Source organism: Glandiceps talaboti, chromosome 1 (assembly GCF_964340395.1).
Source record: "Glandiceps talaboti chromosome 1, keGlaTala1.1, whole genome shotgun sequence".
Taxonomy (NCBI): Eukaryota; Metazoa; Hemichordata; class Enteropneusta; family Spengelidae; genus Glandiceps; species Glandiceps talaboti.
Genome location: NC_135549.1, coordinates 10251256 through 10274942, shown reverse-complemented (window position 1 = coordinate 10274942; position 23687 = coordinate 10251256). Strand labels below are relative to the sequence as shown.

Here is a 23687-nt window from a genome sequence, read left to right as displayed (position 1 = left end):
TATATATATATATATATATATATATATATATATATATATATATATATATATATATATATATATATATATATATATATATATATATATATATATATAACTCGGTGAGTATCAATCTGCTAAAACAGTGCTCTATACCGCAGTGGCAGAGCGTAATAGTTATGTATATATATTAAATATATATATACATATATAAATATATAAATATATATATATATATATATATATATATATATATATATATATATATATATATATATATATATATATATATATATATATATATATATATATATTTATATCTTGACCAAAAACCCATATATATATATATATTTTCCTTCCATTTATGTATGTATTGCTCTCCAAGCTGATTGAGCACTCTACTTGGCAAAAGAAGAATGAAAATCTGTGTGTGTATATATATTATAAACAGTAAAATGTTTCTGGCCAAGACGTCTCGCTCAGGCTTTGCAGAGCTGCTGCAGTAGGCCCAATCCATCATACTAAATTATCACTTATGTCCAGTCACAAATATACAAATCCATATTACACACATACGTATGTACATACATACATACATATTACATGAATCATCCTTTGGTAAAGTGTAAAGTATGGGTTTTTGGTTAAAGAAGGTAAACTGCTAGTTCTTCCATTTACTTAGTTGTGCAAGCACTGAATTTGAAAGGTATACATTTTTTCACATCTTTCACTGTTCAACAAATTCCAAGACACGTGCATACACATACATACATACATACAAACATACATTCATTCAGACATACATACATACATAGACATACATACATTCATACATATACACATACATACATACATACATACATACATACACACATACATACATACATACATACATACACACACACACATGCAATGTACACAAATTTAGATATGATAATATCACATCAAACATCAAATATCTACAGCACACTACTTTTATTTTTGTAAGATACAGTATTTATTTCTCTTTTTTTTGTCAAAACATTTGACAATTTCTTAGTATCTTCTCAGTATGGTGGTTTGATGATGCTAAAAGGTGATTTCCTTTCTGGAAAGGCCCCCTCATAGGTCAGACTACAGTCTGGAGTGTCAAAGTTCATTATTATTTTTTCTATGAGCATATTACAGTAAGTTTCTATCTTTCCACAGTTGTATACTTGCTAGAGGTTGAGGTTGTGTTTTGTTTCAATGCAACGTAAATACTATTTCTTACATGGCATAGTGAATATCTTTTATCTAATGTCAAAGTTCAACTTTGTTTTATACATTTTAATATTCATTATACACACATCTCAATTGTTACATTTTCTGTTATTCCAGATGTTTTCTCTGTACAAGTTATATGTAATGATCCTTCCCTGGAAGAGAAAAAATAAGACAATGACGTTAATTTAAAATTCATATATAATTAGATGGTATTCCCCAATATTTTTCTTCTTTTAGCCAAAGAAAAAATGAGTGACCTAAGGGGCCTTTGTCACTACTTGTATAGCAACTCGTAGTGACAACCCTTAGGTCATGAGTATTTTCCAGCTAAATAAAGACAAATATTGGAGAATAACATAATTATAACATCGCCAGTAATATGAAAAAAAAACCAGGGAAAGTAATGGCAATTTTGATTTTTTGACTCATTTCTCGAACACAGCAAGCAGATCCAGTTACGTCATGACGAAGAACGACCAGGGTATATAATCCATATTTTTGGGCTTACGAATGGTATAAATCCTATTATATAGTGTTAAATCCAATCATGCATATATTGTTAATATACACAAACACAACTACAAATGATAATATAATATTCATCAAAATTCCTGACATATATTTACTCAGCACCTTGCGTACAAAACAAAAAACGACAATGTTGACACTTTGAAGCATGAATAAAAAGAACTCTGTCATGTCAAAAATAATTTGGGGTTTGAGGAGATATGCCATTAAGTAGTATTACCTTTTCAACACTTTGTAGACTGTTTATGTTATGTATCTCTATACTTATTTTATTTAAGCATGTCATACCACATATAGTTTCTGGCCTAAGTTATCCCAGTAATAAACATTCATAAACACCTCAAGATTTACCTTTTAAAATGAAATACTGTTGTAACTTCTAATGCTTCATCTGAATCAGTAGGTAAATCACGCAGCACCAGCTACAAGACAAGAAGATAAATTCATTTGAAGTAATTTTCATCTATCCTGGCCAAGAATGAATATTTATCAGAAGGTGTTTGTAAATGTTGTAGTAAATTTATCTTATATCTTATATATCTGGAAATAAATAACATTATTATTATGATCATTATGATTATTATAACTGTAGTCTGTATTTAAGTGATGTCATTTCCATTTCCATAACTTTGGAAAGTACTTATACTGGCTGTTTGTGTATGCATTAAAGAGACCACATGGATATTTATTTTTTGGATTTTTGATTTGTAAAACAATTTTATCATGGCTTCCTATTTGACAAATCAATATGAAATAACATTGACAAAGTCTGGGTTTGTAACTCAATACATTGCAAAAAGCTATAAAAATGGGTGAACAGTTTGTTATTGTACATACAATAACAAACATTTGACACATTTATTAATCTTTTGCAATGTATTGAGTTACAAACAAGGACTTAGCATATTTTGTTTCACATTGATTTTTCAAGCTGGAAGCTGTGATAAAATTGTTTTATAAATAAAAAATCCAAAATCCAAAATAAATACCAAACTCTTATCTGTATGGCCACATTTCATTCAGCACAAAATATCAATGTGTACAGTATATCTACAGATACACTGCTATAGAAGCACATTCCCAAACAACTTGTTCAAACCATTTTACTACCCAACCCTGTGTCAAGATGCAACATACCTTTGCTAATAGTGTGGCACTGTCTTGTTGGCAATCCTCTTTCTCACTTTCATAGACATGGACACATGTTGAAGCCTGATTTTTATCTAAGTTAAAAACACACTGTTGCCTTAGTGGTACAGGGCTGTATTTACTAATAACAGTCTTCAAGTTCTGTGTCTGCTGGCCATTAAGAACCTACGACGTAGAAAAAAAGATGACTTATCGGAAATGAATCAACTACACAACAACATAGTATAGCACCAACGACATCAGTGGAAATCATAGGTCTACTAACATAAAAGATAGAATATCATAAATATGAGAATAAACATTGGTAATGTCTAGAAGAAAATACTAGGATATTTACAGGTTTTTTGTATTGATAACGATTGAATGCATAGTGAGAACAGGCTCTCTCTTTTTGTTTCCTTTCTTTAAATTAGTCTAAGTTCCTTCATGGTTAGTTTTAGAGATGTTATCAGAAGTACAGCCTATGAGTAATACAACTGACTACAGTCTAAACTGTATGGCTATGTTGTGTCACTCTGCCCTCACCAGCCTGCTCTATGAATGAGGTTGATCGATGTGTGAGGGCGCTCCATCATGGCATATCTTATAGACTCCATTCTGTATGTCAGAATTTTCGCCGATTATTACAATCAAATGATACCACAATATCCTTATTATTACTATTCACTGAATATCATAACTCAAATCTAGCTGGTTTCTAGGTTTTTTGTGTTTTTTTAAATTTTCTTTTGATGTTTGTTTTCTTTTCAATAACTTCACAATTTGGTTACATTTGATCAATGTGTGTGTGCACATGTCAGACATACCCAAACTTTCATAACCAATACCTCATGGATCACATAGACCTAACACGTTTCCTTATGTTATCACTCATTTACATCAAATAATATAATGTGTGGCATTAATTTCAAGTCAATTCTTTAAATCATTTTTTTTCCCTTTTTTTTCCTTAATGAATAGGCCATTTTCTTTACCTTAACTAGTATAGCCTTTGGGCAGCAGTCAACACTGCTATCTTCTCCAATGTTTGAAGTCATACTGCTTTTCAAAAGTCCAGCCTGCAAACACAAAATCAATTCACCATCAACACCTTCCATAGTAGGCATACAGGAAGCAATTCTTCCAACTTTCAACTACATTTACTGTATACAGTACTTTCAAAATGAGAGCAATTTTTAATAACACGTTTGACATCAATTAGCACAAGTGATTCTGGTGTAAGATAAGTGACTCAGGAAATTTCTCAAATAATTTTAGAGGGATATTGTTTGTACTGGAAGGGCTAATACTAAATTCTTACACAAAATAAATATTTACTTTCAAGAGTCCAAAAACAGATCCTAAATTTTCATAGATATTTCACCACCACCACCAGCAACATCATGGATGTACTAAAAACAGGTTGACGTCACTTCATGTTTGCATCAAAATCTGAGTTGGTGTTTTAGTTATTACAAATTGGTAATACATGTTGCCTCCTACCAATGGAAACACATGTTGCCTTCTACCAATGGAAATAAAACAGAAAATTGTCAAAATTATATCTTACCTGTACTGCTGCACCCATAGCAACAACTTCATCTGGTGAAATGGTATCTAACACACTAGCTTGAGGAAAGAGATCTCTAAGTAACTGTTGCAACTTTGGTATTTTAGTAGATCCACCTGAAAGTACCACCTGTGTGGAGAATAATAGAAATAGTTGTTTAGGTACTATTGTAGGTTTAATTTAAATAAAATTGATACGTTTCTCAGTTGCAAATTACCGATGCAACAATTTGGTATAATTATTGATACAAAGTAAGTAATGCACTCCAAATAAATATAATTTTACATTATGTTACCAACACTGCCTTAGTCTGTCATAACTGTATACAAATATGTGACATCTATTTAGTTCATCAGTTGCTGGTTTAGTTGATCACTGATGGTAGAGGTGAATAATCAGAACTGATTTGTAGATCGGGTACTTAGCTTACAATATACATGGGGTAACAAAATATACATCGACTACAAACCTTATCTATATTTTCTTTATTGAGTCCAGCATCTTCAAGTACTTTCGCAACAGGTTGAAGACAATTCTGTAAAGTCGACAAAAACATGGATTCTAACCTAGCCCTGTGGAAGCAACAGAAAGACAATGTAAAAGTTAGTATTTTAATATCATCAGCCTACAACTGTATATCACAAATCCATTTTATGTTTTACGTCAACAATTATGGAAATTCAAAGGAAATTTGAACAAGCCATTGAGAATGACATAGTCCCCGCTATGATTGGGTTTTAAGGAATTGGCACTACTCTGATCACGCAACAACACTTGTGAACCTAAATCAAACAGACTTAGATATGTTGTGTCTGCTTGTCGGACATGGAACATGCCTACAACAATAAAGGATTGGTCGGGTATGGGGGATCATATCAATATGAAAATGGATATGCAAATGTATGTCATAGAACACTGTCCTAATACCAACTCTGAATGAGATCTGTTCAAGCATGTCTGAGTTATGGCTTTGGACATGGAAAATTCACAAACAAAATGGCTGCCAGGCAGCCATATTGGATCGTATCATGACGAAAATGGATATGCACATGTATGTCATAGAACACTGTCCTAATACCAACTTCGAATGAGATCTGTTCAAGCATGTCTGAGTTATGGCTTTGGACATGGAAAATTTGCAAACAAAATGGCTGCCAGGCAGCCATATTGGATCGTATCACAATGAAAATGGATATGCACATGTATGTCATAGAACACTGTCCTAATACCAACTTTGAATGAGATCTGTTCAAGCATGTCTAAGTTATGGCTTTGGACATGAAAATTCACAAACAAAATGGCTGCCAGGCGGCCATATTGGATCGTATCATGACAACAATGAATATGCACATATATGCCATAGAACACTGTCCTAATACCAACTCTGAATGAGATTTCTTCAAGCATGTCTGAGTTATGGCTTTAGACAGGGAAAATTCACAAACAAAATGGCTGCTAGGCGGCCATATTGGATCGTATCATAAAACAAATTGACGTGCATATGTATGCCATAGCATGTTGCCCCTGTACCAAGTTTGAAAAAAATCGGTACAGGCATCTCCAAGAAACGGCTGCGGACGGACGGACGGACGGACGGACAGACGGAACCCAATCCGCGGGGACTAAAAAAGAGGGTATTGGTAGTCCACAGGTAGCAAAAGAAAGAGAGGATATACTTTCTTTTCAGTGGAAATACAGTCCTTTGACAATACATTATTCTACAGAATAACATAAGCAAGCTAATCCATAACAACAATTGACTGTCAGACTGTGATATATCTTCCAAATCTACAAATTATAGGAATTTTCATTTGCAAAATTTAATTTTCCATTGTCAGTCATATCCTGTCCAAACACAACTGGTCTTGAAGAGAACTAACAGAGGCGTATAATTACACATAGTACTAGTACTAGAAAACATGTGTAGATATACAGAATGTGTGTTATCCTCACCTTGAGATAGTGCAGTTGAAGTCAAAACCATCATACAGGGAATCAACCGATACAGTTGCACTTTGCATTGTAGACAAGACATGTTTACAAGTTTCACACGCACTATGAAGTTTACTAACAGATCTTTTGCTATCATGGATATCACATTTCCACTTCCTGTAATACAAAAATGACATAAGTATATATATAACATTTAATACTAGGACCACTGTCTTGTGTCATCATCTTTAAATGAATGAGGTGAACATATTTGTAAAACGTATTGCAATGCTAACTCATGACAAACATGCATGAAACAAACCAAAAGTTACTAAAAAATTCAACTTGACATCGACTTCATTACTTTTCAAAGCTGATTTAGGGAGTAGCAATGATGTGAACTTATCAATCAACATATTAAAAGATATCAAGAGAATTTTGTTTCACTTTTTGAAAGGACTTGGGAAATCTTTGGCAAAAAAATGTATTATTTCTTTAAGGTATTGATGAAATGAAAATTTGTTTTCTGATCTCACCTTTTGAAGTCGGACGCACAATGTTCCACTAGAATACGAGTTAGTTCTTCACCTCCATGATTAGTATCAGTGACATTAGCCAAAACTCTATACATACCACAGTTGACAGAGAGGACGCTGATATCGAGAACACTGGCACCAAAGTGATACACTAAAACATAACTACAAGAAAAAATACAGAATATAACATTAAAACTGTTAGAAATACACTTTTTACATGTTATTTATCATGGAGTACCACAGAACCAACCAATAGTACATGATGAGTTGATGTAGGGATATGTGACGCATGAATCACTTCAGTCATATCATCACTGGGCTTCAATGTGGACTACATCATTAATATAGAGGTAGGTCCTACCCATTGCATGAGGTGCTAAGAGAGGCCCATTAAGTAATGACAGTGTCTTGTGATTTAGAAAGGACAGGTATCACTCAAGTAATGTAGGTTTCAATGCACAACTCGGCTCTGCATGCATTATGTATTTTTTTGTAACAACTGGCAAGCCTACTGATAACCAACCTTGTTTGACTTGGCTTTTCTTGGCCTATATTGTATGCTAACACAGCAGCTGTAGGTTCACTTATCATATGTAATACATTAAATCCAACATCTTTGGCTGCATCACTGAAATAGATGTCCATATAGGCAATCAAAGTAAGTCTTCATACACAGCCATACTATCACAGAAATAAACACTTGGATGGTGTGACAAAGGTCTTTACTTTCTCACTGTCCAAACTTAATTTATATAAAAAAAACATCTGTTATCAAATATCTTCACAGTTAAAAGTGCATTGAGTCCTGCCCTCTTAATTAAGATTGCAGTCTCAAGAAGAGCACCACCACAGTTAGATTTGCAAATACAGTTTGGTAACTGTTGCAAATCATAAATGTAGAAGGAACCTTTTTTTACTTGAAAATGAAATCTAGTCATAAACATCAAATCAAAGCAGCACAAAATATATCTCCTGATTTGCCTTAAAATGATATCATATTACTGTCTATCTAGTAGGGTGGTTAGATGCAGGTATTTGTGCAATATTCATCTTTGCTTGTCAATAAAAACAATAAGTTTTATTTTTCCATGTTAAGAGAAAAAATTACACTCTTTAAAACATAGGCTTTATGAGTTCCATATATATGAGATTCTGTGGATACAGGTTTGAAACAATAATCTGAAATACTTTTATATATGATATGATCAACCAGATTGAGGGTGACTGTTATCAATGGGTTACGTTAATAAAAACAAAGGAACTTCATTTGAGTTGTTAAAGTGATGTTCAGTGGTATACAGCATATACCATGAACACAAAACAAGTCACGTTGACTAACTGACCTTAACAAAGTACACTGATGTGGTGTAAAATTCAATGGCACAGCTATCACTGCATCTTCTTTTCTGCCACCATGATGTACATGAACTTCTGCAATATCTAGTTATAAAGAAAAATAGGCTCAATCATTATAAACACAAATCATAGAAAACAAGTTATAGAAAATGTTCGTATACTGCTTGACAGTGTTTCTCTAACATTCTGTTTTGAAAATAGTGACATGCAATACTAGTATATCAAACTAGAGAGATTATAAATACAGTTTCAATTGGATGGAACAATGTTTTTTTACACAACATTTTCTTTACGAATTACATAAAACAAAGTACAAATACAGACAGTACACTTATTGTGTGCAGGTATGTAAAATGGTACATTTTATCTTGCGAGCAGCACCCCTCTTATGGAACAGTATACCACTTGAACTTCGTTCATCACCCACTGTCGTTAAATTCAAGGATATCAAGACGCATCTGTTTGCAAGAGCTTTCTAACTTTTACTACGATCTATTATTGTTCCTGTTCAGTCAGTATTTTTGCTACGGGTAAATGCACATATGTAAAATCTAACATATTTTCAACTTGGACAGAGTTAGATTTACCCTTCACAGAACAGGACAAAGTTGTACATGTGTGTTGACAACTGAAATCAGTTTCCAATCTGGACTACATACCCATGAGTTTATTGAAGATTAATTTTACTACTTGTTGTGGGGTAACTTCTAGAGGTCTTCCTTTGTATTCCACTGCAAATTTGCATAATTCATCTTTTTCTATAACTTTGAAACTACACTGTTTTATAACATCTCGAAGACTTGGATCTTTGAAACTGACAAAAGAAAAAAGAAAAATTGAAAGTAAGGAAATTATGTATTAAACTTTAAACAAATTTCATTTACTCTCAGATTATGTCGATAATTGGCAGCATTTATACAATTATAGTATATAGAACAAGAGAATTGATTTAAAAAGCACCAATGGTAGCTGTTCCATAGATTTCATTAATATCATTCCTACACTACCAAAACAATACATATGACAAGAGAGATAGCAGAGTGCTTGCAATGAAACACATCTGTAGCTGTATTGCCTACTTATTTACTATTTCCATACAAGGATTCTAACTTTCATAACAATCTGTAAAAATGAAAAATATAGAAGTACATATGTAAAATTCCTTTGGCTTGGCATAAGTAAATAATGCATTTTTTCTTCAGAATCATGGAATCAAACAAAAGCCTTGTTCTTCTCTTTTTCCAGAGAAAGTTCACTTTAATGATCATCTGTCATATTTAGTTTTTGTTGGTCTATGGTTGTACTATACTATTTCATTCTTACCTTTTACCAAGGAAGTGCTTCACATTGGTTACTGTATTGACTGCATTACGAACCCTGCCCTGTTTGGCTGCTAATCCAACTAGCTGTGAGCAAAATAGAATACTATGGATGTCATCACCTTTGATGGTGTAAAGTAACTCATCTATATACAATGTACCATAGACGTTTATCTGTCCAAGGTCTATAAATGTACAATGTAACTCATCTATATACTGATTTTCATGACAAATATTCTTATTTTGGCTTGCGAGATCGTAATTCTATCTTTCACCCTTATAACTTCAATTTGCTATCATCAGCAATACTAACATAGCACCAAATCCTGTGACTGTTTGATTTTCAATGGCTTCAAATAATTTGTTTCATCTTTATCATATACAATGCAGAAATTGTGTTGAATGAAATTCTGCAATACCATTTGTTTGGTTCAAACCATTCCTCTGTATGAGCATACATGCTTTACAATAAGTTAAAAACACATGGTTGTATGTACCTGCAGTAGTACAAAAACTGAGTACAATACACAAGGGGACATATTAAGCTTCTACTTTTACTTATATTCTCTGTAAACACCCATCAAGCATTTTACTAATGATAGAATAGGCATAATGCTGGAGGTGTCCTTTAGCATGGTACATGTAGTACCATCACTCTAGCCTTTGCTTTGTCCAGACAAACTAACTTGAAAAGGTTGTGTTTTTAAGGTACAAATGAGTAAAAATCACTTTCTTCACAATTCAAACAAAAAAATCTATAAATTGTTCTTACTCTTTCTTCCGCAGTAAATGCCACCATTGAAGGTGTGACTCTTTCACCTGAATCATTGGCCACGACTTCTGTTCTACCATCCTGTCAAATTAGAAATAGATAATATTATATAATGTTCTAATTCTAGATATGGAAAATTGTTCACTTTACAATGTATATAGGAAAATTTCCTATATACATTTAAAGTGAAGTGAAGTGAAGAGATTTCAAATCTAGTTGGCACCATCCTTCATCCTGCCATGGCCACTGCCATGGACTGGACCTGACATTTACTATCTGTATTTGTCAATTCAAGTTTTTTGTCATCAGCTGTTCAGAACTCTCTTGATAATAACACTGAACAAACTTAAGTTTACAGTGTCACAATTACATCTATGTGTATACATTACTAGTATATACAAATGTATAGAAGTCTCAATGTTATAGCTAATGGCATTGCAAAACAATTGATTACACTAAAATTAATAAGAGTTGTTATATTTTGAGAAATCAACTCAATTTATAATTGCTAAGCCTTTATCAAATGTCATTAGGTAATGATTACTATATTGGAATTCCTTACCCAGTGTACAGCAGTTCATGGCAAATAGAATAATTGTCTTTCTTATTTTTAGTGAAGTCGCGCAATGCAGAAGTGGTGAGAGTGACTCATTGTGATTATCATTTACTGTACTGGCAAAGTAAGTAAAGCAGTATGATTAAATCAGTCTCACATTTGTTCTCTTTCCTACATTTAATCATACTATTCTTAGATCAAAATTTCATACCATAGGTCAGATCTTGAGCTGATCATTTTTAATCGTGCCCCCCCCCCCCCCCCCGGTGCATTGCCATCGACATCAGACCATATATTTTATTTTGAATGATACATGATACAAACAAAAATTACCATTTCTTTGTAATAATGTAATTAGGGAGTCTCTTCATCAGAGAGCAAATGGATAAATGTTCTCATATTAGACTTTCCTTTACAAATTTTGATCTACTATTGATCAATCAATGGATCTCAAGTCAATTGTTGGAATGACGAACCGGAAATTCTCTCAGACTCCATGACAAAAGAGTCAGTACAAGCTAAGGGACAGACATGTCTTTTTTAAAATATCGTCTACATTAGGGCAAAATTACATCACTCAGCAGCAGGACACACCTTTAGTATCAAATCAAACCATACATCAGTACCACCTTGCAGACGATAGCCTCTCCTTAGCTTTGCTATTCAAGTTGACAATGTGTGAAACGTAACGTCAGTCGTCACATATCTTGGCTGGCCAAAAGTACGGAAAACCACGTGGACATTTCAGTATGCAATGTTAACTCTCCAGCTTTTCATAGTAAAGTTACAGTTCACCATCGTAAATGTGTATTTTTCTTAAACTGACGGACACAACTTTTTGATGCGGGCTACCTACCTTATCCACCGCGACACAGCATGTATTTGAACCAAAATAAATTCCTATGGCCGTCGCCATCTTGTGAAGTGTATATGCACCTCTAAATCAAGTGAAAATAAACACAATAATAAATTGTACATAATTTTAATTAAATTGATTTAAAATTAGCCAGTTTATTTAAAGTTACACATAATATACATGTACATATAAAACCTAAGATTGGTTACATAACTGAATTTATTGAATATATACAAATAAAATATGGCTAGAACGAGGCAATAGATTCCCGCTTGCGCCGCTTGCAGCTAAATTTTATATTCCAAGACGTATCCAGTATGGAGTAAGAATATAACAACAGCAGACAAATTTATTTACATCTTTTGGTGACAAATGTGTGTTTTCTTGAACCACTTACCAACGAAAGGTTTTTTTATGCAGCGAAATTCTAAGCCATTACATGCTCCTCCATTGGTTAAAATTCACAAAAGATATAACAGACTTCAAATATGAACCAATCATATACTCTCATTTAAATATAGCGCGGTTCGAGTCACTCACTACGGGGAAGTATACAACAATTCTACTTCCGCTCTAACGCCAACTGGTGAGTACTCTGATTACTACATAGTAAGTCACAGCGTTGGATCGTATCGTACCATCAATTGTTCCATGATGTCTGACGGCGGGCCGACTCCTGCAAAGAGACAGAAAACGGAGGTGGTTACATTGAGCTCAGATGGCGACGATAGCAAGGATTATGATGCTCAGACTCAAAAAGCTTTGGAAGACATCGACTCCTGTCAAAATGAGATCGACGCACTCAATGAACAAGCCAGCGAAGAAATTCTCAAAGTGGAACAAAAATATAACCGTCTGAGGCGACCACATTTTGACAGAAGGAACGAATTAATCAGGAAAATTCCAAACTTTTGGATGACAGCAGTATCCTTAAAAATGTATATTTATCATATTTTAATGAAAAAAGTAACTTGCTTGTAACGTTACTTTTAGCCCTAGTACATTGTGTTTAGGTGTACACGTGCGCGCTGCAAACATGTATGTTTTGGGTTTGTTTACTTCATTATTTCGCGAAATGTTATATTACAAATATGCACAATTGATTTATATCAGACTAATTATTTGATTTTAGCAAGTACCGTAGTTCCCTATAACATTTAGTGTGTGTTTACAAGCTCAGCCGAGTCCGTTTGTTATGACCATCACGATAATGGACGCTTAGATCAGCTGGTTCATGAATATTTAATGAGAAAGAGAGCCTCCATTGACGAATGGGAGACCCTTTCACAGTTCTACACTAAACTTTGCATTGCAGACCACCATCCTTCCGCATGGATATATGTGAAATGATGTCTTAGGCTTTCTCCAATTTTACATGTACAATTATATTATATCATTATTACATTTGTTTAAATAGTGAATAATATAGAAAAACATATACAATTAGAGGGGAAAGCCTTTTGAAGTTTCTAGTTTTGACAATTATTCTTTATTTTTTGTGCTGTAAAATAGAGTTGACAGCAAGTTGGAAGCAAATATGTTAGACTGTTAAAATTCGACTGAATTTAAGCCTGTCAAGGTCATTCTAATGCCATTGTGATGTGACCTTAAACTGTATATGGCAGAGAAATATACACATGTATGGTAGTATGCAATATTATTATATCATCATGTGTGTCTAACTACAAGAAGTAAACATTTGTCATGTATCTAATTGTCCAATATGGCAATTGACAGCAAATGCACAAAATCTAACTCCGCAAATGCACAAAATCTAACTCTTGTTAACTGAACATTGTCATCGAATGTGATGATTATAAATTGCTATGGATTACCCTCAGTTGGTGGTTTTTCTGCAGCATAGATATAAGAACTTGTTCAGAACATTGTCAACAGGTGGTATACCTGATATGCCATACCTAAGATAAACAATGGAAAATGTTTCATGTTGAACACAAGATGGTCTTTTCACTTCATGTAAGCAGAGAAAGGAATGACTTTTGGAACTCAATAATTAGCAAAGGTTGTTAATTTTAGCCACTTTCAAACCATAAACTCATTCAGTCAATTTGTCACATTAAATGATCATTTTTTCCTCAGTTCTACTCTACAATTATGTTGAGATTAGCCCAAAAGTCAGAGCGAACTCATAATTTGTAATATTCTGTTGTAGTAGTTCACGATAGCAAGGAGACAATCCTCTTTGATTCAATAGACATATTCCTTACATGGACACAATAGTTTATAAATCATCCCCAAATATCAGCCATACTAACAGATGAAGATGAAGAGTGTTTACATTACCTTACCAAATTGGAAGTTGAAGAATTTGAAGACATTAAATCTGGCTACAGAATTAAATTTCACTTTGAGAGTAACCCTTTCTTTGAAAATGATGTTATACAGAAAGAATTTCATCTCGCCAATTCAGGTGAGTCATGTAAAACAAAGACTATTTAATATCCATATGTGCACATAATGTGTGTCTTTTTTTAAAAGTGACAATACACTTTCACCCTTTTGTAATGCAAAGAAGCATTGGCATTTGCATGATGGCTATTATACGTACTGCACTTTTACTGTGATCTCCTGTTGGTCATAGCAGTATAGCGCCCTCTATGGTGTAAATATGATAATGGACATGGATGTACTTCTACTAGTGGCGTGAGTGAACTAACACAAAATACAGCAACGGATTATGCTGTAGTTAGGAAATTTAATTTCAATATATCAAATTATAATTGGTAGGTACATAGAATACACTGATCTTAGAAAAAAGTGGTGAAAATAATTTTCATTTTTGTGATTTAATTAATTTAATTCAGTATATTATATTTTGTGAATTTGACACCATTTGTGCAAAAACTGTAGTAGTTAATACAACTGGAAAATTCATACCTATAAAATAAAATTTTTGTGTACAATGAGAAATCATTACTTGAGATTTTGTAAGTACATGCTCATTTTCAGTATTTGTATGACCTAATATACTGTGTTTTCAGGCGAGCCTGCCAGCCAATCATCAACCATACAGTGGAAGACTGGTATGAATCTGATAACAAGGAGTGGCTCTGAATCTAAAGACAGACTGAAGGGAGAATCAGAAACAAGAAGTTTCTTTTCATGGTTTGCTGACCACTCTGAACCATCAGCAGATGATATAGCTGAGGTACGTCACCATGCTCGTAGTTTGAATGGTCCAGGCATTGGTCTGCTTTATGTTACCACTCTCTACCCCATAAACCGGTGAGTGGGTGCATTATCTAAGCAGAAGAAATGCCTGGATCTTTCAGACTACCATCCTCCAAGAATCTTGTCTTCATAGAAGGAATTCAACACTTCTAGGACAACAATTGTAACATATGTTACTAGAAAGTAAAGTTGCTTCAATCATGTTTTTTGTTGACCAAAAATAAGTTATATGTGTACACAGCTGCAGATCAAATAGAAATTGAATAACCCTACAGTGACCACCATCACATAAGAACAATGGCTACAGAATTGATAGGAGATGATTTGAGTATTTTCTGTAATTGTAGGTTGTCAAAGATGATATGTGGCCAAATCCACTACAGTATTATCTGATACCAGATCCAGATGTTGAAAATGGTTTGGAAGATGAAGACGAAGATGATGAAGATGATGATCTCAGGTGAGAAATGAGAGTAAGAATTCAATAATTAGTGTACACCTCAATAGACCACTTTGACTCTCTAGGGGATGTGTTGTAGAGTATTACATAAACTTCGAAGGCAAAACGCATTTAGGTTACAAAATGAGATCATTTAAGCATGATGTAGAAATTCAAGACAAACAATATTGTGTGGAGTGTTTTGCACAATTATCAATTTACTATTGACTGCAGTAGTTAGAGGTATCAAATAAATACCTTTAATGCCTCTACCTTGCCTCTATCAGGTTTTGTGCAACTTTATGTTCATTCTTATCGAGATGTGATACAAATACAGATGAAGTGTCACATTGCAGCCATGACAGTGAGAATACTTGGGTATTATTTCCCAATATATTCACGTTGTTCAAATAAGGACAATACAAGTGACCTAAGGGGCCTTGTCACTATGAGTTGAACGATGAGCTTCTTGCCATGTGTATTATATGGCTGAATGAAGAAAAATATTGGGTAATAATATAATTATTCCTCCGCAAAAATAACTTATGAAAAATTTGGGATAATTATGAGGATCGCAGAAGTAATTATGATGTAGACATTGGTTGTAGTGACATAAAATGACCTGGGTATAAATCCCATGTGTTTTGTTCAATATTGTTTGATATGGGTTGCATGAGATATAGATACATTGACATCATAATTACAGTGATGACGATGATGATGAAGATGAAGATGAAGAAGGTATAGATGATTCAGTGGTTGTCCTTGATGAGGAGGAAGATGAAGATGAGGATGACGAAGAGGATGATGAAGATAATATTCAAGAAATAGTAGAAGGAGAGGATGACGATGATGATGGTAAGACATTCTAAAAAACTGTTAACCTTTGGATTGCGTTGTCAGCAATCTTGGTTTGTTCTAATGTAACAAGGCCAGTGAACTTGAAGGTGTTAACAATGGTAATCTAAGATGATGAGAATAGTCAATAGTATTTAAGAGTGACCTAAATAATTCAGCTGGAGTTATCTGTACATGTTCTGACTAGGTTGAAAATCAACCACATGCATTCACTCCACTGACAATTGTGTTTCATAAAAAAATGTTACTATTGGTGAAGATTACTGAGGATGGTGGTGAAAGGTATTGCATAGCTAGGCAGCATTCAACTGGTTATTTGTGTGTACAAAATGTACATCTTACATGACATTCTTATGCTATCCATTAATCATCATCTTGCATCATTTTCATTGCAGATGAAGCAGAAATTGTAGAGGGCGACTTTGGGGAGGAGGGAGAAGAGGAGGAGGAGGAAGATGATTTAGAAGATGGTAAGACTGTAATAACAAGACTAAATATTCACATCTTGGTATCATAAGGAAAGTTATGAAATAATAAGAATATTGGCACAAACTTGTGTCTGCCTTGTACACTGCTCAGATTGATTTTACAGGTATTTGCTTTTTCAGATAATTAAACTTACTGGAATAATAACACTTAACAGTACCCCATGTAATTTGATTGCTGGTGTGGGTACTCAAGGGATGTAGGGGGATGTATTCGTACTCATGCTTGCAGTGTTTTCTGCTACACATTCACTCGCTACATTGGTGAAAAGTATGGCTGCAGAGAACACCACAAGCAGTCATGTAAATACTGGAAATCTTTGGTAAAGACATATTTTCACTTTATTCCCTGGAGATCAAAAACACAAAAATAAATAGTGACTTAAATGCCTTCTTGTACATGAACACAATGTACCAGTCTGGTAATTAGGAAAGGTAAGTCTTTGAGAACGAGCTGAAGAATTTTCTAGTGGCAAAAACGTCTTGGTTTACAGTACCCAAGTACACCATTCTTACACTCACATTCAGCATTGGGGTTCTATCATATTTAAAGATGGAGGTTGACTGTGAGAAGTTTTCTTTTTCTTATATAACCATATTTTTTCTGTTCTGCTATAGATGATGAAGAGCAAGAGGTTGAAGGTCAAGACCTAAATGAAGAAGAAGCAACTTAGTGAAGTTAATTGCCTATCCTTAGAGTTTGTATGTCCAATCCAAATGTTTGTATTCCAGTACATTTAGTTTTATATGATACTAGAAGATGACTTTAAGATGTATAGATATCTCAAGTGTTTTCAATTTTCGCATGTATATGTATCATAACTTTCACTTGTTATGGAGATGCTTTATTTTCTTGTGACAAAATGACAATAGTCTTTAAGGAAGATTGTATAAGCCCAAGAAGGTTTAGAATTATACATACATACATGGAAGAAATTTTGAAATTTAAATTATGTCAAATGTAGGATCTCGCCTATATGTATTAATTGTGCACTTTCAGAAATCCTAAAGTGCTAATTCTTGGTCCGACAATTGTAAGTAGGTAAAATCTACCTTAGTCTCCAGTTGTTTTTTCACCGAAACAATGGTATGAAATATTGGAAACTGTTGGTTTTACCATCCTATGTAATGTATCTTTTTCTTGATTTTAGCAATGTTGTAACATCCTATCAAAATACAGACAGATTTTGCAGTACTTCTTAAATACAATCAAAAAGTTAAATTTCCTTTCCTTGGGTGTCATTGACTTTGTAGTTTGTCACCAAAGATACAGTACAACTATTTCTTTTTTTATGATAACAGTTTATGTTTTTATTAAAAAATGTCACAAGATGTACAAACATGTAATGATACTGTACAACTTGGATGTTGTGTATTTTCCCAGTGTTGTCAGAAACTGTAATTGTGATATCCTTTTTTTCCACCTTTTTGTAGACTATTACCTAGACAGACATTTATGTAAAGAGTTTTGAAATATCTTTGTTTTCTGTAAGAGACCCAGAATTAAATGGATTTCATGAATGGACAAAGCACTGCAAGATGGACATAAAAGTGAACATTTCACGTGAAGGGGGGCTGTAAGAAGCAGGAAATAAGTGTTTGCATTTGTGTATGTGATGTGTGTTAGTAAAGGATTTTGTTTCTGTCATATTAAAGACTTTGGACCAAACTGCATGCCTTGTGAGATGAGGATTGAACTAGATTTTATGTAGTGCTGATGTGACAATAAACCTGATTAAGCATATGAGCAAAAAGTTATTCGAATAAACTTAATCCTTATACAAGGGAGGACTTCATTATGAAAATGATAGCACATGTTGAATGTCTTAAACTCCAGTGTCAGCTTCACAGAGCTTTGAAGGTGTTGGAATCCTGTGTCACCATCACAGAACTTTGAGGGTATTTAAATCCACTGGCAGCTTCACTGAGCTTTGAATGGGTTTAGCTCCAGTGATAGCGTCACAGAGCTTATAAAGTTTGTTTGACGATACATGTAGGCACTGAAGTGAGTGCCAGTTAAATAGCTTATAGATCAGGTGACATATTCTAGTGTGCGTTAGATTTTAGCATCTCTTAAATGTATGAGTGATCTTGATTTGTAACTTAATCATATAAGTAATTTGATACAGTAATGTTCAGTTGTGCTTCACTGCCATTGTCGCTATTTCTGCAATGGATTGATTGACAATAAAATAAGGCAAATGTTGATTTATTGGACAACAAGCTGATTTATTGCTTACCAGCTTTGTTTATAATTAGTGTTGGTCAGATGATATGATACTAAATGTAAAAATGATTTGAATTATAATAATTACAACATTGTTTAGTATTTTTTTAAAATTCAAATAGAGTCTTTCAATTTGAAATATCTTTGCTTTAGTTGCATGCTATCATTTTGTGGTTGGTTGATGATATATTTAAAGAAAAAATCCTGTGAGTTTAAATTGCAGCTTTGTCCATTCAGGATATGATGTTTGTAAATGGTTTATGTTAATGTATGTCACAGAGAAATACTGTATAGAGATTATTACATGCTGGATGAAATGTCAATCCTGGGATCTTTCATATGTCCTATGTTTTTCTATTCATGACGGAAACATCAAAACGTATGTGAAAATTTGCTAATTCAGTGAACTTTATTCAATGGATCTATCGATGTGCTTACTGAAAATTGAATCCCAGCATTTAGTGATCTTTTTTTTTTATAGTTTATGAAGATGAAACTAGGTACCACAGGCTATTCATAGTACTTTTCTTATGTTAGATTTGTAGTTTTGGATCGTAAACTCAGGGTTGCTTTGAAAATAAATGTTTTAGTGTTTTTCCATACTTATGTGTACGTTTTGGCATTTTGGAATTTTAAATAACTGTACTATACTGAAAAAATATGTTGTGTGTATAAAAAACTGAGGGGCAGATATGTGAATTGAATTGATACTAAAAGCACTTATAAAGTTTTGAAAACTTTGATTGATTGATTGATTGAGATGGGTCAGGTTTGATCAGTAGAAGTTATGTGAAATAGGTGATTTTTTTTGAGGATTCAAGGGCACCAAAGGCAGATTTTGTCGTAACTGCTTTAGTTAATGTCAGTATTGTCATAAAAAATTATTTTTACTACCTTGGTATTGTACGACTTCCTTAGAAATATAACAAATAAGATTATTCAAATTAGCCATAAACTGATTATTGTACACTGGGGTAAGGAATTCTGGGTATGGTGCCCAATAACCTATGCTGATGTCACCTAGAGCATTAGTATCTGTATCTTTTTTTTCCCCTAACTTACAGGTCAGTCAGGTAGAAACAATATGGAGAGTGATAGATGGCCACTTGTAATTAGGCATCATACCCAGAATTCCATATCCCAGTGTACTGGTTCATGACTAACTTGAATAATTTAGAGAAGTCACCCAACGTTGAGTGTTGAAAGTGATTTTTCATGTCTCACTTGACATCAACTCAATTATTTAGGATGAAATCTGCCTCGGTTTTGTACATCCTTTAAGAATTTAATGCTGCAATACTTAAAAGGGATCATTGTACCTAAAATCAGACGACAACAGTTGATCACAGTCTAAAATGTAAAAAGCAGTCAAGTTTACATTTGAGAACCAGATTTCTTAAAAATTAAAATTCTCAAAAATTTAAGGAACAATTGAAATATAGTTTGGCTATGTTGAGTTCAGTTTCTTTCAGTCAATGTTTGTCAGACATTTTGATTAAATCTGTCTTTCATGAAGCATTGTTTCTTCAATGTGAGTTTTGATAGGTCATGTCCATTTGCTGAAGTACATTGTACAAGATACTGAATTGCATACTGTATTTTAGGAGTGTTCCTCAATCAACAAAGATTGTTTTTCTGCAAAATATATGAACATGATAATAGTTCATTGTTAGTCTTCAACATTATAATACAGTGCATAGAGCGGGGACTTATTGAATTAGTTCTGCCCATCTGTTAATCTATGTTTATTTATGTTCTCTGTATTGGCCAATCTCATTTAAAGTTAAACCTTGCACAAATATTTAATATTATTCATACAAGTGTGTATCATTTTGTTCACCCGTAAGCCAGCAGTACAGCCATTCTTATTATAAAAATATGAACTACATGTTATCAATTTGTCTAGTGTTAGATTTGATGAACCACTGTTTCTATATATTTTCACATCCTACCTCCCTAATTGATAAGGCCAGATTCCGAAATGAAACTAAATCCCGCATTTCATTGTAACTGGCCATCAATCTGATAAGATTCAAGTGTCCAACATCATGTCACCAATCACTTTCCTATTGCAAATCTGACCTTGGTTATGATCTCCCATCTCTATGTGGGTCAAAATACTGTGTTTTCCTTCTATCACAAGATCACTCTAGTGGCTAGTTATATTTATCTTTGATATAAAATACTATTTTGACAATTTGTCTACTTCAAAAAGAGTACAGGCCAGGCCATTCATGAATAAGGCAAGCAAATTTGTACAGATCCAATCATTTGGATGATCTTAACAGTGTCCATGTGATAAATGGGGGGGGGGGGAATTAGAAAGTTTTCAAGTACAGAATATTGTTATTGTTTACAGCTTTGCCCTGGTACAGACAAGTTGTGTATGAAACCAAGGTAACCCAGACACGGGTACAGTAAAGACGGTGTTTTATGTAAATTTTTGTAGCTGGCACCATGACAGCAGTACTCTATCAAAATTCATTTATCAAGGTACTGGTTCAAATTGTATTTTCAGCAATGTAGAGGTGTCATTATTACTACAGCTGTCACCAGTCTAGTTTCATTATCTTTTATTAAAGAAATAACTGTTCTTGAACTATAGAGAATTGTTAGTGTCCAATTTTATGCAAACATATACAATATATGTATGTTTCATTAAAGTAAACCCCGAACAGTTGTAGATGGTATCAATTGACACCAGTACGATTCTTCGCAATTCGTGTCACGCTCCCTCCCATGGCAAGAATTTCATTTGTTCAATGGAGGAGGGGGTTGCGAGGAGGGCAATATAGTAAGCTTGTGTGTATACAGCTGCAGGGTATTGGCTGAGTGAAAGTGAATAATAGTGTAATTAAGGGACCGTCTAAGACCCGGGACTAATATTATATCGAACACTAAAATTTGTTAATTTAGGATCAGACTGGCTGGTCTCTCGATTTCAATTTCGCATTTATTTTTAATTTTTAAATACCGTGTAATTGTTTTCCCATAAACGAATTGAATAACGACATGACTCACAAGATACGTACTAACTTGAAATTATTGTGTATCTTGTTTGACATTTAAAAAAAAACTCGAAAAAAAATATGTTGAGTAATTAGTGCCAATAGAACATTGTTCGAATGTACTTTCCGACCTAGTATGTTTGGGTACGGTGTCTGTCGACAATTATTCAAAAACATGATAAAAGTGTTGTTGGTTAACTTAAATTGCTTGTCGACTCGTTTCGCTCTCCTGAACTATTAAATGTTTAGTTGGAGGATTGAATTAGCAAACAAATGAATTGTCTTCGTGTACACGGAAACTGTAACTGTTTCCATGTACTGTTCGAAGAAGTTCATATATATCTTGTGTGTTTCTCTTTTCTCCAGTCTTTTACAAATGTATTTATCAATAGATGGTTCGACCGTTTTCTCTAAACCCCTGATCATCTAAATGGATCTAGGTTGTATATCAAGCCACCTTTGCTATACTCAACTTGACAAGCCGGAACGATTAGATGTAATGTATTCTGAGTGTAACATTCTAAAAGTTAATCTAATTAAGTTGATCTTAGTAGTTGTACGGGTCAGCCTTTGTGTTACTCAACTTGACAAACTGGAACTATATATAATGTATACTGGGTACAAAATTCTACGAGTAGTGGTATATACATACACCTATTTCAATTTGTGTCCAACCGTATATTAAGCAACTCTCAAACACGCAAAGTAATACAAAACTTAATGATGGTCCTTTTTTTCCGAAATCTGCTAGTTTCTGCATTTGTGTATAACAGTAATCATCATGAATCACGAAGAAAGTCAAAATCTGGATAATTTATTGATACGGAAAGGATGTGTAAGTGAAATTGCAAGATTTAAGGCTTGAATGGTCACTTGTAAGTGAAATTGCAAGATTTAAGGCTTGAATGGTCACTTTCTATATACGGATACACTTTAGACGTATGAAAGAACAATCGTCTAGGTTCGCTTTGTACGTCATCTCGGCCCACACTTACTGCACTTGGCTTTCACTGCATGCCTGGCTTTACTGTTTCTTGCAATAGCGCCTACAACGGTCAGAAACTTTATTGTTTATCATTTTAGGGTAGCGGGCATTCGAACATTTCAACCACTAAAGGATGGAGGGGGAGTGACAGACTTGGGTTTAACTGGAAAAGATGTAAAAGGCTGGGGGATCTCAAAAATAGGGCCTATTTTATATACTCATATTTAAAAGAAACCCACAATTTGTACAGAAAATGAGCCACTGCTATCGATATAATCATTCGATTTTTTTCAATTAGTGACGTACAGGATACGTGTTTTACATGTATCTGACCCTTTTTCACACTAAGTGAATCTGATGTTACATAGTACAAGGTTGGTAAATGACACAAACAAAATATAACGTTACGTCAACTGTTTTTATCTGATCCTTTGCACACTACTAGTGAATCTGATTTTACATTAATTTTATGCGTGTCTTTGTCAAACATGTTTTCTTTGGAAAGTTTGTTCAATTTTTAAAACCTGTAATGTCATAGCATTTTGGGTAGTTTGTTGGTCAGTCTCGTTGTACCTAGTGAGTCGCATTTATAGTTGCATATATAAGCATTGTCCCACAACTTTAACTCGATAGAAACCAATATACTGCATACAAAATTCCCAGTCAGTCATAAATTCCTATATCAAAGGACGATCTCCAAATCAATATGAACCTAG

The 23687-nt window shown here is 33.7% G+C and overlaps 2 protein-coding genes across 2 annotated transcripts; one reads left to right on the top strand and one right to left on the bottom strand.

Moving 5' to 3' along the window:
- Window positions 1-992: 992 nt before the first annotated feature.
- On the bottom strand, window positions 993-11837 carry LOC144439020 (heat shock 70 kDa protein 14-like). Its single transcript, XM_078128265.1, has 14 exons — window positions 11778-11837; window positions 10366-10446; window positions 9598-9680; window positions 8934-9088; window positions 8262-8358; window positions 7442-7546; window positions 6919-7080; window positions 6404-6559; window positions 4920-5022; window positions 4451-4579; window positions 3876-3959; window positions 2890-3066; window positions 2104-2174; window positions 993-1376 (listed from the first exon to the last, which is right to left on the bottom strand). Exons 1-14 carry the CDS (start codon window positions 11835-11837, stop codon window positions 1298-1300), a joined length of 1542 nt encoding a protein of 513 aa, XP_077984391.1. The 3' UTR covers window positions 993-1297.
- Window positions 11838-12357: 520 nt separating this feature from the next.
- Window positions 12358-20364, top strand: LOC144450707 (protein SET-like). Its single transcript, XM_078141414.1, has 7 exons — window positions 12358-12701; window positions 14019-14208; window positions 14780-14946; window positions 15317-15429; window positions 16115-16266; window positions 16662-16736; window positions 17370-20364. The coding sequence occupies exons 1-7, from the start codon at window positions 12429-12431 to the stop codon at window positions 17423-17425; spliced, it is 1026 nt and encodes a 341-aa protein (XP_077997540.1). The 5' UTR covers window positions 12358-12428; the 3' UTR covers window positions 17426-20364.
- The last annotated feature ends 3323 nt before the right edge of the window (window positions 20365-23687 follow it).

What these genes read in the sequence shown, in the direction of transcription:
- LOC144439020 (XM_078128265.1), bottom strand. Translation starts at nt 11,837, where the DNA reads ATGGCGACGGCCATAGGAATTTATTTTGGTTCAAATACATGCTGTGTC. An exon ending in GCTGTGTCGCGGTGGATAAG is followed by an intron (nt 10,447 to 11,777) that starts GTAGGTAGCCCG and finishes CTAATTTGACAG; the next exon opens with GATGGTAGAACAGAAGTCGT. An exon ending in AAGCACTTCCTTGGTAAAAG is followed by an intron (nt 9,089 to 9,597) that starts GTAAGAATGAAA and finishes TTCTTTTGTCAG; the next exon opens with TTTCAAAGATCCAAGTCTTC.
- LOC144450707 (XM_078141414.1), top strand. Translation starts at nt 12,429, where the DNA reads ATGATGTCTGACGGCGGGCCGACTCCTGCAAAGAGACAGAAAACGGAG. An exon ending in CAAACTTTTGGATGACAGCA is followed by an intron (nt 12,702 to 14,018) that starts GTATCCTTAAAA and finishes TGGACACAATAG; the next exon opens with TTTATAAATCATCCCCAAAT. An exon ending in GGAAGATGATTTAGAAGATG is followed by an intron (nt 16,737 to 17,369) that starts GTAAGACTGTAA and finishes GTTCTGCTATAG; the next exon opens with ATGATGAAGAGCAAGAGGTT.